Source organism: Mangifera indica, chromosome 12, assembly GCF_011075055.1.
Source record: "Mangifera indica cultivar Alphonso chromosome 12, CATAS_Mindica_2.1, whole genome shotgun sequence".
In the NCBI taxonomy this organism is placed as follows: Eukaryota; Viridiplantae; Streptophyta; class Magnoliopsida; order Sapindales; family Anacardiaceae; genus Mangifera; species Mangifera indica.
In genome coordinates, this window is record NC_058148.1 from 7,103,870 (window position 1) to 7,119,250 (window position 15,381).

General features: G+C 32.6%; 1 protein-coding gene and 1 long non-coding RNA gene across 2 annotated transcripts; both read right to left on the bottom strand.

The window, feature by feature from the left end:
• Positions 1 to 2,713: 2,713 nt before the first annotated feature.
• LOC123230370 lies at positions 2,714 to 3,991 on the bottom strand. Its single transcript, XR_006505085.1, has 3 exons — positions 3,828 to 3,991; positions 3,619 to 3,707; positions 2,714 to 3,095 (listed from the first exon to the last, which is right to left on the bottom strand). It is a non-coding gene; the product is annotated as an uncharacterized LOC123230370 (long non-coding RNA).
• A 6,664-nt stretch (positions 3,992 to 10,655) lies between these two features.
• LOC123192710 (calmodulin-binding transcription activator 1-like) lies at positions 10,656 to 14,996 on the bottom strand. The gene is made up of 15 exons (XM_044605355.1): positions 14,841 to 14,996; positions 14,625 to 14,747; positions 14,427 to 14,542; positions 14,218 to 14,306; positions 13,905 to 13,947; positions 13,463 to 13,673; positions 13,279 to 13,380; positions 13,092 to 13,196; positions 12,908 to 13,009; positions 12,721 to 12,825; positions 12,537 to 12,638; positions 12,350 to 12,454; positions 12,171 to 12,278; positions 11,981 to 12,088; positions 10,656 to 10,816 (listed from the first exon to the last, which is right to left on the bottom strand). Exons 1-15 carry the CDS (start codon positions 14,875 to 14,877, stop codon positions 10,761 to 10,763), a joined length of 1,512 nt encoding a protein of 503 aa, XP_044461290.1. The 5' UTR covers positions 14,878 to 14,996; the 3' UTR covers positions 10,656 to 10,760.
• Positions 14,997 to 15,381: the final 385 nt, after the last annotated feature.

The window sequence follows — 15,381 nt, forward strand, 5'->3', positions numbered from 1 at the left end:
GGATTCATCTTGGATAATCTTATGCTTCTTGAGTCCAAAACAACTGCATATATGTGTGTGACCTATAAGCTATCTATTGAGCTAGTAGTGTCTGGATTCGTATAGAATTCAAACATAAACCAACATTAACTTCTAGCAAGACATCATGGCCACCTGGTCAATAAAGTGTCAAAAAACAATTTTAAAGGCTTTTCGATGTCATAGTTACATGTAATATGATCCTTTTATCAATTGACATCTCTCAAGACTGAGACACAAAAGTGTGTCTATCTTAGTAAATCCTTGATATGAACTAATGCCTACTAATGAATGAATAATCTGGACCAACTTTGACCCAGTTCTACTGTGGCCACAATTTTAATAAGTCATTGATGTCTTTTAATATTCCCATTAGGGATATCTACTCTTGTGCTTAGGAGTAATGAATTATTTATTGATCCACCACAATCTTCATACAAATTTTGGTATGGCCAACAATTACCTTTATGGTTATCTTTTTTACAGTGGCACGTCTGGTGCTGTCAAACCATAACGTCTTTGTACAAGATGGTATGGTGACCTCAAGTCAAAAGATAATAAACACCCGTGAGTTAGAGGATTTATTCCATGTACACTAGAGTAACCATTTATATAGAAATCCTTATTCAGGTATGTCTAGTGAATACGTCTACAATGTACATCTATGTGTTGTACCAAACCGTTAGCTAATAGCTTCAACACATAGGAATTGTTGCCATCTTTAAGTAGGGTCACTCAACACTATAATAATCTTATAATCATTACTTGTGTCCTTGATTAATGTAATATCAGGATTATAGACATTTTTATAATGAACCATTAGAATGTGTGTATAGGATTCTCATGATCAGTCATTTGATTTCTTTGTCACAGTTCTACTATTCTAAGGACATATCATTTTCATGAACATATTATTAAAATAAAAATATGAATAAATGATAAAACCCTTTAATAATAATAATAATAAATAAATGAATATTCAACTACAAATACACAAAACTCGATTGGTTCTAGGGTACAATTCTAATAAACACATATAAGTGTATATCCATTTGTGTATTCAAAGTAGGTATGCATAATATTACTCTTTAAAAAAATCTTATTAAACTAAATAATTGATATTCAAATATTCAAATATTTAAATTTGCTATTCTAACTTGATTTTTTTATTAGTATACAATGAAATGTGTGAATCTTTAATTTGGACAATTAATTTTTGATTTAATAAGTGGATTTGGCTTTATAAAACCCAAAGATCGACTATGGTAAATTTAATCAAATTTTTTGTAAACTTCTATTTATTTTTCTTGTAATAGAATTGTGATTGATCTTTCAATTTCTATGAACAATTTTTGTAGGTTATGACTGATGTAAACATTTTAATTATTTATATTTAAGTCAAATGTTAGATACCCATGTTTTTTTTTTTTTTTGTTTTTTTGTTCCTTTTACATTGAAAAAGGTTTTTCCACTTAAAAAATTACTTGTGTTATTGCATTTTTTCTTTTATATTATTTTCTTTACTCAAGGATTAATGGTATTTATTTTTTAAGTTTTCAGTACTTGATTGCTAAATAATGGTAGAGCCATTGAGGTAAGGTTGGATCCAAATCGAGCAACCTTAGTCTTGGAAGTGGGTTTAACACAATTCAACTTGGGTTGAATTCGTTTAATTTGAATTTGAATAGAAAGATTTGACTCGTTTTCTAAATCGAGTCAAACTCGATCTAGAAGGTGCTTAATTCAATTAGGCTTGTGTTAGACTCGAATTCATGGTTTAAATTGGTGGTTCAAATTCATGGCTTGGTTCGGTTCAAATTTATAGCGCACATTAGTGGTTTGAATTTTTGATTGGGTTAAGGACAAATTTGATTTGAATTCATAGTTTGCATTAGCGGTTTGAATTCATGGCTTGGTTTATTGGTGGTTCGAATTTACAGCTTGTTTTTGTTAGAATTCATAGCTCAAATCGATAATTTTGCTTATTATTCAAGGAAAACAATGTAGTTTTGCTAATGAGCTAGAATTCAAACAATGATTCAAACGGAACTAGGCCAAAAAATTCAAACCATTGATTTGAGCCATAAATTTGAATTAAACTCGTTTTGAATCAGATCGAATTATTTTTTATTTCAGTGAACTTGAACCATTTTTAGGTGTAAGACCAGCCCAAGGGATCCTCCCTCGTTAACAACAGTAGCTCTACTTTGCGGGAATAAGGTCGCGTCGGTTTTTGGCAACGTAATTGCCAACCACATCTCCTTGTGTCTCTTCTCCTGATTCGTCTCAGTATTATTTACGGGTGGCGGGGGTGTAACCTCCCTCACCGACGACGACAGGGACGGTGATGGATGTGGTTCCATTGGCGCCTTTCCCTTGTCAGTTGCGCCACCATCTCTGGTGACCAGTAGTTCGCTCACCTCCCGGAGGTATTCCCTTACCGACTCCATCCCACTCTCAACACTCTCCAGTTGCCCATTTACATTTTCCATCTTTCCTCCCATGTTTCCCAACTGATAGGTACCTGGTTTTCTCCCAATCTGCAGAGCCTTCCTGAACTCTCAAGAATTCATTTCCTGCAGTTCCTCCTCAACCAGCAGCAACACACACACATACAACAATTCCAGCAAATCTCAAAACAAAGCAGCAATATTTCAAGACGCACAGATCAATAGGGCTGTTTATGTAATAAGACTGATTCTGGAAATTGTAATACTATATTGAGTACTGAATGTAAAATGACAAAGTATTCAGCAATACAAATTCAGTTCAGTTCTGGAAAACTGGAAATGACTATTGTTACTCCTATTACTTAGATTAGAAATGGTAAATCAAGCAAGGCGATCGATAAGCCTGCACTCTCCTTCAATCCTTTTCATTCTGTTCCGAAGTTCTCTGATGCCCTTGCCTCTCCTCTGCGCACTGCTTTTGTACGTCAGCGGCCTCCTTTCTTTCTGTATTGCCACGTGTGAGTGTTGTGCTTTGTGGTTCAGGAATGTGAGGATTAGCCAACTGCACCTCTCCCTGGCAGTCAAGGGTCATTGGCACTTGCTTTCTTCCTTTGCTTACTTTTCCCCCTACATGATACATACACATAAGTCCTAAAAGCGGCAAAGGCAATTGGTGGTTTTCATGGTTGACAATGCCAAAGGAAGAATTTGCTATCACGAAAATTACATGACGCCAGTGATTCATTATTATAAACTAAAGGCTATGAATAAGAAGCTACAACAATTCACCTAAGGTTAAGCATTAGCCTGGCTGCTGTTTTGGTTGCCTGTATCCGCTGTTTTGGTTAAGCATTAGCATGTTGATGGGTAATGGTGTAAGGGACAGAGATCAGATTGCCAAAGCAGCAAGCATAAATATTTTTGTTAATTTTACAGAGCATACATCAACATGCTTCTAAACTAAAGATCGAGAGGGGCAATCATAAATTCGAGTCGACGACGGAAAACTAAATTTAAAAAGAAACACTTTCAATTTCTTTATTTTTTTCCTGAAGTGGGATCAGAAGCAAATTTATTATAGAAAAAAAGTTGCAGTAAAACGAAACCAGAGGGAAAACAGAAACAATATCTTCCGAGAAAAATGTCTTACTTTTTTATCATCCTGTATATACGTCTCTGAAAATTGTTCTCTGTTTCTCCATATGCAGACAAACAGTTCAACATCTCTACACAGTCATCCTGAAAGAATTCAAACTTGTTAGTCTACTGAATTGACAGCATTGAATATAAATTCCATAAAAATGAATGCCTACGCATATTAAAATCTCTTTCAAATCCAATTCAAACTACTGCAAAAACCTGGAGGTACTCATGAGATTCTTGAATTGTTTTACCGTCCTTTTTAGCCAAAGGCTTAGAGAGTTTAAGAAAGACAGACACGTCTACTCTATTACTCTCTCTGGTTATTAGCTCAGTACAACTGAATTATGCGAAATATTTGCAAAGCATAAAACCCTTAATATTTTTGCTATATGTATATTAAGGGTTTTATGCTTTGCAAATATTTCACATAATTCAGTTGTCCTGAGCTCATAACCAGAGAGTAATAGACTTTGAAGGAGGAGATGATCATTAACCTGGCAAATTTTATGAAGGTAAGCGGCATCGCGTAAACAGTGATAATAATAATAATAATCATCTTAGTTTATATTTAATTATTTTAGAGAGATTGAGTGACGACAAACATCGTGTGAACAGTTAACCAAAATAAAAAACGAAACCCGGGTGAACAGTGCGATACAGGGGTAGAATTGTGAATTTAAAGAGAAGAGGGGATAATTATAATAAGGCGAAAAGACTATTTCCCGCCTAAGTTTAAGTACGTTCTAAAAGTCATTCCCGTGGGTTTTGTAAAACCCAAAATCCTATCCACGAGTCAATTGCTTTTAAATTTTTTGTTAGATGTAAAGATAGAATCATTATTTTACTAATAATATTAAAAAAAATATAAAATGTATTCTATTTTCTCCCTCTAAGTTTTAAAAACTAATAACTTCACCATTCCGTAAAGTTTTCTAACTTTTAAAAGTAACATTTTATCTTCCAAAACTTAGAGATTATTTTCCATATGCTTTCTGACCACCGACGACAATGCTTCAACCCACAATCTCTAACCACCAGATCTTTACTCTCTGACGCAAGAAGAAGCGACGAGGATGCGTTTTCGTCAATTTCAGAAGAATTGATGGAGTTGACGAAGACTTGTTTTTGTCAATTCTTCTAGAATCGATAAAGACACGTCTTTTAAAACCTTCGAAGAGATGAAAGGTGGTTGGCAATTTGTGGGTTGAAGCATTTTCTCAGGTGATTGGAGAGCCTCTGAAAAAAAAAAACCCTAGGATTTAGGGGGAGAATGTTACTTTTGAAAAACTTTAGGTAGAAGTAAAAGTATTAGATTTTAAAATTATGGAGAGAAAACATAATAAATTTAATATTTTTTTAATATTATTAATGAAATAATAATTTTATTTTTACCTCTTTTAATAGAAGTTAGTTTATGGATGAGATTTTGGGTTTTTCAAACTTTACAGGTATGATTTTAAGAACTCATAAAACTTGGGGGGGGGGGGGGGGGGGGGTGGTGCGGGGTGGTGGGGGGGGGGGGGGGGGGGGTGGGGGGTGGTGCGGGGTGGGATGGACTGGTGTGGCATTGGATACTTTTGGATTCGAAATTTGAAAAGGGCTGGAGTTAACTGTTGTGACATTGGATATTAATTTAAGTATAAAATAATAAAAATTATTACTTCTATAATTTCCTCAATGATTTTTCATAGTCTAAAAATATTGTATAATTATTTGAATAAAATGGTATCATACATATTTTTCTCAATATATATAAAATACAATAATATGTAAATTAAAATATTATACCCAGAATTTTTATGGCAGGATGTAATATCATTTTTTACTTTCATATATTTTTTTATTTGTTTCTTTTTTTAATGGTACCACATGAGTAATATCTAATCTCTAGTATTATAAATTATCTAATAGGTCACAAATATATGTTTAATGGTTTTAATTGTCAATTAAAATAACTATTGGGGTTTAACTGATTCCACTGGTTACTCTACAACTACATCCCTTACTAACATGTTCATAATTATGTTGGATTCGTTTCGAATTAACTCGAGTTTGTTCATCAATTCGGTTAATTCATGCTCCATATGATCAGCCGATAAACGAGCATAAGCTTCAGCATGAGCTTGAGCCTGTATTATGCTATTATATAAATATACTATTATATCAATTTTATATCATAATTAATTAAATTTTAAATAAAGTACCAAAATTTTTTTATTTAGTTTTACAAATGCTTAATGTCAAGAGTCTAAGGCTCCATAAAATTGATAATTGAGAGATAAATATCTTATCAAATAAAATATTATTTAAAAATTTAAGTATATAACATTTCATAAGATAGTACAAATAATAAACTTGAACAATCAATAAAATATATGGATTATATTACAACAATATAGAAATAAAGTTTATAATCATATATTAAACCAAATTTTGTCAACCTTACATAAACATAAAATATTTGTATTATTAAATTTAATAATATATGTTGTACAACTATGTATTGTATAATAATTATGAATGATACTATGTGTATAAATAATGAGTATAACTGTATACATAAATAATGATTTGTCATCATATAATTGGATATTATTTTATTTTTAATTCAAAATCATTCAATCATATGATCACATATTATTATTTGTGTATAAAATTATATTTATTATTTGTATATATAGTTTTATTGAATAATTATTATTTGAGTGATGTTATGTATATTTATAATAATTATCAATTAAGGTATTAATAATAATTTATTATTATATGATTAAGTGTTATTTATATTCTTAATTTTTCAGTGATATATTAGTACTCAAATTGGAATTATCATTATAAGTGTATATAATTTTATTGTTATTTTTATACAAAATAATAAATAAAAAGTGGTAAACAAGTCAAATTCATAGGGAAAGTCATATTTTAACATGTTTATATCACATATAATGAATGAGTTGAGTTAAAAGGAGGATATTTAATTAATGTTTTAGTAATTAAATCAGATTGATCAATTCAACGGAGAATCGGTAACAAATTTGATATAAATCATGATTAAAATTAATTTTAATCATTATATCAGATTGATTTAACTGTAAATCAAATGAATCATATCCAATCATGATTCAATTGTTAATTCAAATCAATTCAACTGTCATATTGATATGCGTAAAATCTATTTTAAACTTGTAATTATTTCATATTGATATTAACAATTTACCCAACTGGGTAGATTGATTGACCTGCAAACTAACCATTTTGTTGGATCAAGACTCAATCCAACTCTTAAGTATAGTAAACTTCAATATGATTAACTACGTGGATCGGATTCATATTGAAATATATTTTTGAACAGGATGGAAACAATTTTCCCATGCCTGGTTTCTATACACCTTTGTTGTGTTGTGAAAAAAAAGAAAGAAAACAACTTGAAAAAGAGAAATAAAGGGCGAGTGAAAGTGACATTATTCCCTCAATTATGATCCCTGAATTTTAGATTGCTCTTTGTTAAGATGATATGATGAGAAGATTGGGTAGACGGACTATATTAACACCAAATAGAGTTTCAAAGAGGCTGAATTCATGACCACGCTTTACGGCAAAACTCCACTTAAAGATATGTATAGTTTGATTTGGTATACTTTGAAAGCCTTTTCGAAGAAAATTTTAAAAACTGGTTTCAAAAATTTTCAAATTAAATCATTTTAATTTTCAAACAAAATCAAATCAATTAAAAAAATATAATTTAGTTTGATTTGGATTACAGTTTAAATTTATTAAAATCATTCACTTTTAAATATATATTATAAAATTAATTGAATTATAGTTTTCTAGAGTATAATATAAATATGTACAATAAATATTTTATATATATATAATATACATATAAAAAATGATAAAATAAATACAAAAATACAATTGTACACTTAATTACTTATTAAAAAATAACATTAAATGTAATTATATATGTATTTTAAAAAAATACGGTTTACGATTTGATTTAATTTGAAAATCGCCAAAACTACAACCTAAATTGAAAATTATTTTTCAAAAATTTATTGACCTAAATCAAATCATTTTACTAACCAAATCAAATTAAACTGTAATTTTAAATGATTTGATCTGATTCTACAATTTGAATTGAATTATATATACCTTTAACTCTGCTTAAATGAGGGGCTTATTTCAATTAAATTTTGCCTTTGTCTTCCCTATTCTTTCGAGAAATGCTTCTAGAAAGCATTTTTGCATTTGTATATATATATATATATTAAAATGTTCTTATTATTTTCATTTTAGTTGTCGAATAATATGATAACGAGGTCATTTTTAAATGGTTTGGTTTTTTTCTCCTAATATTAAAAATTCATGGTCGACCCAATGTGAGAGCATGCATTTTCAATATTTCTATAGCTTTGTCTTTCATGTTGATGCTACATTGAACTTAAAAGCACCAAACACAAATTCACAACAACGCCAATCTACAACATCTCTTGAAAAACATTAGTGATGGTGAAGAGCCTTAAAATGGATAACAAAATTCTCACTATACAATCATTTGTCACCTGAAAAATCATAAGTATCTTCTTCAATACTATTGTCATTCTTACATCAGGCTTTAACAATTAAGTTCTTGCTTTCATGCATTGACAAAGAAAATCAATTATTGATAGAATGAAGTCAAAGTCCCTCCTATCAAATTTCTCCAAGAGAAGATCAATAAGGATCAAAACAACGCCAACTTTGACTGCCTTAATTTAATTTCTTCTCTATAGAAGAAGATTGATGAGTGGTTGCAATGCAACTTTTCAGGCCTAATGGGAGATTTGGTGGCGCAAAATTTGAATGATTTGGATGAAGAATTGGGGGCTTATGGTTTTTGAGTTAGGTTGAAGAATTGGTTTTTGGCGACTGATGGGTACGATGGTGTCATACGTGATGTGGAGGTCTCATCTACTAGGAACTCATCAGACTATAATTTTAGTAGAGTGAACTTCATGATAAAGATACAGTGGTAGAAATTGTAGTGATGATTAAATAGTAGAAGGGGGATCAAAAGGTCTTGGAAAAATGATCAAAACGATGGTTTGAAGCATTTGCATCTTAGGTAACCAGAGACATGGTAGCTATTGACACCAAGTAAAACATATGTATATATATACAAATTAATTACAATCATTTGGACAAAAAAAAACTTAACAAATCCCCAAAACCCAATAAATTGAAAGGGGCCTATAAGAAGTAATTGGAAAATTTATTACTTAATAAAAGTATTTCACAAGCATATAAATAAATGATAACAAAAATCACTATAGAAAGGGTATTATAATAATTGCATATTTTATTGTATTATTTATGGTACTAGAGATTTCATTATGAGTAAAAAAGCGTTATTTATACTATTAAGGGTTAGAGAATGCATTAGACCAAACCTTGGGTGGGAAAATGCAATTTATTCTAATAAATGATGCTATATATTTGATAGAATTATTTATAAATTTTAGAAGAACCTAATTGTTAATTTGATTTATAGTTGAGGACAAAGATGGATAGAATTTCTAAAAGGCATAAAGCATCTGTCTAAATTTTATTCATTTTCCAAATTTCTTTGGCACAAGTATTATATTTTTCAAAAAAAGTAAGGTAATTGTTATGAAAAAAGAAAATAAGAATATAGAGTAAAAAAGTAAAGTAAGAAAACGAGCACCTTTCAATCCTTCCTCTTCTGCTTCCTTTGTCCCCTATCCTAGTGACTAGAGTGTCATCTGCACATTGGTTGATCTCTCTTGCCTCTTCTTCTCCCTGTCTTCCCTTTTCCCCCCTCCCTCTTCCCTAACTTGGTTGACTTATGCCTCTTCTTACTGTTCTGATTTTCCTCTTGGTAGTTGATTTTCTGGTTGGCCCTCCTCTTGATTCTAGGTCTGCATGGGTGGTTTTTAGACTTGGTGGTCGTGGGCATGTGCCTGGTGTTGTCCTTGTTTCGGTCTCTTTTATTAAAGAGGTTCTAGTGTCCCTTTGTTTTCTAGGTTGGTGTATCTGCTTGCTCTAGGTCTGGTGGTGGTTTCTTGTAAAGGGTGGTCTCTTGCTCTTGCTTACGACATTGGGTTTTTTCTCCTTTAGCTAGTTGGCAAAGTGTTAGATGTTGGTTTTTGTATTCTGTGCGTTGGTGCATGGTTTTTTTTTTTTCAAGTTGTCTTACTGGTGACTTGTGAGTGGCTGAGTTGAATTAGGCTTAGGCAAGTTGTTTGGTGTGTGGTTTTTTAGGCTCTTTGGCTAGGCTTTGTTAGGCACTCTTTTAGGTAGTTGTGTTTGGGCAGGAAGTTTGTGTGGGTTGTTGGCTTATTGCCTCTGTAGGCTTTTGTCTAGTGGTTCTTGTGTTGGGTTTCTCTATAGGTGGGTGTGTTTCTTTGAGCCTTCTTGTATGGGCTAGTATCTTGTTTAGTTGGTTTCAGTCTAGGTGTTTAGTTTTGATAAGATGAATTAAAGTGGGTAGATTTTTGGCTCTTACTAGCGTGGTGGTGGTTTTCTTATAGGGTGTGTTGCTTAAGTTACTCAGTATTTCTATCTCTCTACTCAGGGTGGTTTCTCCTTAGTTAAGTTCTTTGGTGTGTGGCTCTTTCTTTCCCTCCTTAGCCATGGTTGTCTCCGCTAATTCTGATGGGTTGCCAAGCTCTCTTTTCCTTGAAATTTCTTTAGGTGTTGTTGCTGCTAATTCTTCTCTGTCATTGCCTTTTGACGGTCTTGTCTCCTCTACTATCCGATTTCAGACCCTTTTTGATTGGACTATCCCTGGTGTTCCTTTGGGCTTTACTTGCTTAGAACCTTTCCAACCTTTGTTGTTGTGTGTGTATTTGAATAGGGTTGTGGAAATGACTAGCGTCGATCATTGGAGTGCAATACTCAAGCAAATGGGGTCGTGGAAATGACTAGCATTGATTCTCGGAGTTTATTCGAATGATCTAACGAACGAACCAAAATCCAAGTACGCTTATTGTTTTACAAAATTATAGAATGACATGTCCAAAAACTTCCAACAACCATCATCCATACAATCCATAAACATAATCCAAAGTGTGCATAATCTTAAATACATAAAACAGTTCAACAGTGAAAATATGACATCATAATCTGAAATAAAAAGTAAAGCACTCCTCATGCAAATCTCCTGATGGTTGACCCATTAATCCCCCGCAATCCAACATCATCTCCTACATGCAAAACAACACAAGGAACACGAGAGTGTAGAAACACTTGATAAGTAACCAATCAAGACACCACAATCAATACATGATAATTCTTGACATTCCACTACTATTCCTTTATCTTCGACATCCTTGATATATGTACTATATAAGCCTGTGACATCTCATATGTTTAATCTTTTAAGATTTTATATATCTAGATGACTATTTCTCTAAATAAAAACATTAAACACTTTATACTAGCCTTTGTACCTATTTTAAGCAAAATTTGATTTACCAACAAGTGATTTTTGACTGAAAATTCTTTGCCTTTGATAGTTGCTTAGTCTAAATATAAGTAAACTTCGGTCAATACCTCATTTATATATTGGACAGATTCATCCAACCCCTTCTAGTGGCTATGTCTGCATAGCCTTTGGAGTGTTGACTAATTACATTGATATTCAACACTTTTTAGTCTCTATCAAACCAATCAATGTCTCTCAGTACTAAATTCATCTTTATTCTAAAAACAAAGAGTTGTTTAAATTATATTTGATTACGTTTAATTACTTTTTTGTTTGTTTGTATCACATATTTTTCCGTTTTCAAACTTAATTATGGTTTTTTCTTTTTTATGTGTTCTTCAATTTCAAACTAGTTTTTGTTTATACCATTTTCTCTCATTTTAAAACTTAATTAGATTTCTTAGTTTACTCCAATTTTTCCCTAATTCAAATTGAAACAAATGTTTTCTTCTCTCAATTTAGAGTTTTTTCTTTTGTGTGATTAATTTGTTTTATATATTTTCATTAAAAAAGAAATATTTAAAATATAGTTTCGGTTTATGTTAGAAATAAAAGGTTAAAAACTTAAAACCAAAACTTAAGCCGAATCATAAAATAAAGTGTGACTGTATCAAGAAATTATTAGTGATGATTTTCAGTGAAGTTCTTGTCAAATAAAAAAATCTCAAAAAGTGGGGATACTAATTAATTTGATAGGGCTAAATATGACTTTTCCAATAAATGGGCCTTCAATGAGAAAGAAAACCGAGCGGGCATAGAATTAGGCTTCACAATACTAAATCTAATTTTCCCAATTTAGTAGTAGCTCTCTTCACCTTCCTCAACACAAAATTACAAACTAAAAGCACTAAAAACATAAAAGAAGCGACAACAAATATAGCACCTGCAGATTCAGCATTTCCCTGAATGTTGCTCTGGTTACTTGAATCTGTAGTGCTCGGAGGCAAAGACAGTTGGTAGTTTTCATGGTTGACAATGCCAAAGGAAGAACCTGCTATCACCAAAATTACATGACACCAAGGATTCATTATTATAAACTAAAAGCTATGAATAAAGAAGCTGCAGCAATTCACCTGAAGGTTGAGCATTAGCCTGGATGCTGTTCTGGTTGCCCGTATCTGCAGTTTTTGGAGCCAAGGACAATTGGTAGTTGTCATGATTGACAATGCCAGAGAAACAACCTGCTATAACCAATTGCATGACACTACTGATTCATGAAACCTGAGAACATAAAGAAGCTACAATAATGTACCTGCAGATTCAACATTTTCCTGAATGTTCAGGTTGCTTGTATTTGCAGTTTGAGGAGGCAAAGACAATTGGTAGTTTTCATGGTTGACAATGCCAAAGGAAGTACCTGCTATCACCAAAATTACATGACACCAATGATTCATTATTATAAACTTAAAGCTATGAATATAGAAGCTACAACAATTCACCTGAAGGTTGACCATTAGCCTGGATGCTGTTCTGGCTGCCTGCAGTTTTTAGAGCCAAGGACAATTGGTAGTTGTCATGATTGACAATGCCGGAGGAACAACCTGCTATAACCAATTTTATGACACTTGTGATTCATGATTATTGAGTAAAACCTGAGAACATAAAGAAGCTACAACAACGTACCTGCAGATTCAACATTTTCCTGAATGTTCAGGTTGCTTGTATTTGCAGTTTGAGGAGGCAAAGACAATTGGTAGTTTTCATGGTTGACAATGCCAAAGGAAGTACCTGCTATCACCAAAATTACATGACACCAATGATTCATTATTATAAACTTAAAGCTATGAATATAGAAGCTACAACAATTCACCTGAAGGTTGACCATTAGCCTGGATGCTGTTCTGGCTGCCTGCAGTTTTTAGAGCCAAGGACAATTGGTAGTTGTCATGATTGACAATGCCGGAGGAACAACCTGCTATAACCAATTTTATGACACTTGTGATTCATGATTATTGAGTAAAACCTGAGAACATAAAGAAGCTACAACAACGTACCTGCAGATTCAACATTTTCCTGAATGTTCAGGTTGCTTGTATTTGCAGTTTGAGGAGGCAAAGACAATTGGTAGTTTTCATGGTTGACAATGCCAAAGGAAGTACCTGCTATCACCAAAATTACATGACACCAATGATTCATTATTATAAACTTAAAGCTATGAATATAGAAGCTACAACAATTCACCTGAAGGTTGACCATTAGCCTGGATGCTGTTCTGGCTGCCTGCAGTTTTTAGAGCCAAGGACAATTGGTAGTTGTCATGATTGACAATGCCGGAGGAACAACCTGCTATAACCAATTTTATGACACTTGTGATTCATGATTATTGAGTAAAACCTGAGAACATAAAGAAGCTACAACAACGTACCTGCAGATTCAACATTTTCCTGAATGTTCAGGTTGCTTGTATTTGCAGTCCGTGGAAGCAAAGACAATTGGTTACTGCTATGAGCAACAATGTCAGAGGAAAAACCCGTCACAGCCAAAGTGGGTATAACTTTTTCAGGTTCTTGGATGGACTGAGGGTTTAATTTGATGGGTTTTATGCCACGTCTCCAAATTTTACTGTTTTCCTGATTCTTCTTTCATTGAAAAATATAAAATAAAAAAAACTCAAAATATGGCTCACTATCAATAACGACAATATGCAAGGGTCAAGGAGCATGATTTAAGGGTATGGCCTACAAACAACAGTCACAACATCTATAATGAAATCAACATCAAATGCTTAACACAATGCCTGGATCAACCTTATCTCATTATAAGTAACAGACTAACTACAGCAATTGAAAAGTATGATCTGAGCTAACCTGGTCTTTTCGGTAATGAAAAAGAACTATATCTGGATGTTCCCTGCATCAAAAGCATTCAATTAGCTTGCCACCGAAATCAGTCTAGAAAGAATTTGTACTTTCATTCAAAATTAAAGGCAAAAAGTGAACTCAATCAACCGGAAGCATTTACTTCCAAATCAACTTAAAAAAAAAAAAGGAAAACTGAAATGCTGTAGATGGGGTAATGGTATAAGGGACAGAGATCAGACTGCCAAAGAAGTAAGCATAAATATTTTTGTTAATTTCACAGAGCATACATCAACAATATCTTCCAAGAAAAATGTCTTACTTTTTAATCATCCGATATATACGTCTCTGAAAATTGTTCTCTTTTTCTCCGTATGCGTACAAACAGTTCAACACCCCAACACCGTTAACCTGAAAGAATTCAAACTTGTTAATCTACTAAATTAATAGCTTTGAATATAAATTCTACAAAAATGAATGCCTATGCACATTAAAATCTCTTTCAAATATAATTCAAATTATGACAAAAACCTTGAGGTTCTCATGAGATTCCTGAATCGTTTTACCGTCCTTCTTTTTAGCCCAGACATGTCCATCTTTCCTAAACTCCCGAAGCTTTTGCATGGTAATTGCAAAAAATGCACCATCTGAAAATAGAAATGCATGCAAATTAACAAACTAACAAAATATATATAAAAAGTTTGAAATGAGTCTAAAATGAAACAATACTTGTCGGCCTTTGTTGTGGTTGAGATATATGTATATTAAGGGTGTCATGCTTTGCAAATATTTCACATAATTCAGTTGTATGAAACCATCGTTGTCGAGCCTGTTCCCGTACTTGTTCAGCAGCTGTATAAATGCAATGAATCAACGTCATTTAAACCAACAAAACAATTCAAATTTTCTCAACCATGGAGCTCGTTTGTTATTAAGAATACTTACTTAATCTTAAAGGAACGCCTGTCGCTGGAAGCTCCATAACAGAGGAGTTAAAATGAAGAGAAATGAGACAGAAGTTATAGAAACAAAGTGCTTTCTTTACAATGTGGATTTAGAAAGAGAAGAAAGAGTGGTAACATGGAAAGAAATTTTAGAGAAGGAAAGTTTGGGTGCGCAATGCACTGAGCTCATAACAAGGAGACGTAAGGGCGGCAAATTTTAACATGTAAGTTCTTTTAAATTAATTAACGACGAACATCGCGTTAACACCTGCCCAATTAGGTCCATTCCTGGGGACGCGACAATTGTGAAGTGTCGCGTGAACAGTGCCTCGCGTGAACAGTGAATCACGGGTAGAATTGTGAACTTTGAAAGAAGAGGGGGTAAAATAATCTTGGTTTATACATTAATTGTTATAAAATTTATATAACAAAAAAGAGGATTGAAAGAAATATGAAGAAAAGATGAAAGGCTGGAGTCGAATTAATAATCAAATATATGGACATCTCTTACAAATGAAGAGAGCAGGGGAAATTTGCCGCCT

What these genes read in the sequence shown, in the direction of transcription:
- LOC123192710 (XM_044605355.1), bottom strand. Translation starts at nt 14,877, where the DNA reads ATGGAGCTTCCAGCGACAGGCGTTCCTTTAAGATTAA. An exon ending in ACCACAACAAAGGCCGACAA is followed by an intron (nt 14,543 to 14,624) that starts GTATTGTTTCAT and finishes TTCTATTTTCAG; the next exon opens with ATGGTGCATTTTTTGCAATT. An exon ending in TTCATTACCGAAAAGACCAG is followed by an intron (nt 13,674 to 13,904) that starts GTTAGCTCAGAT and finishes CAATGAAAGAAG; the next exon opens with AATCAGGAAAACAGTAAAAT.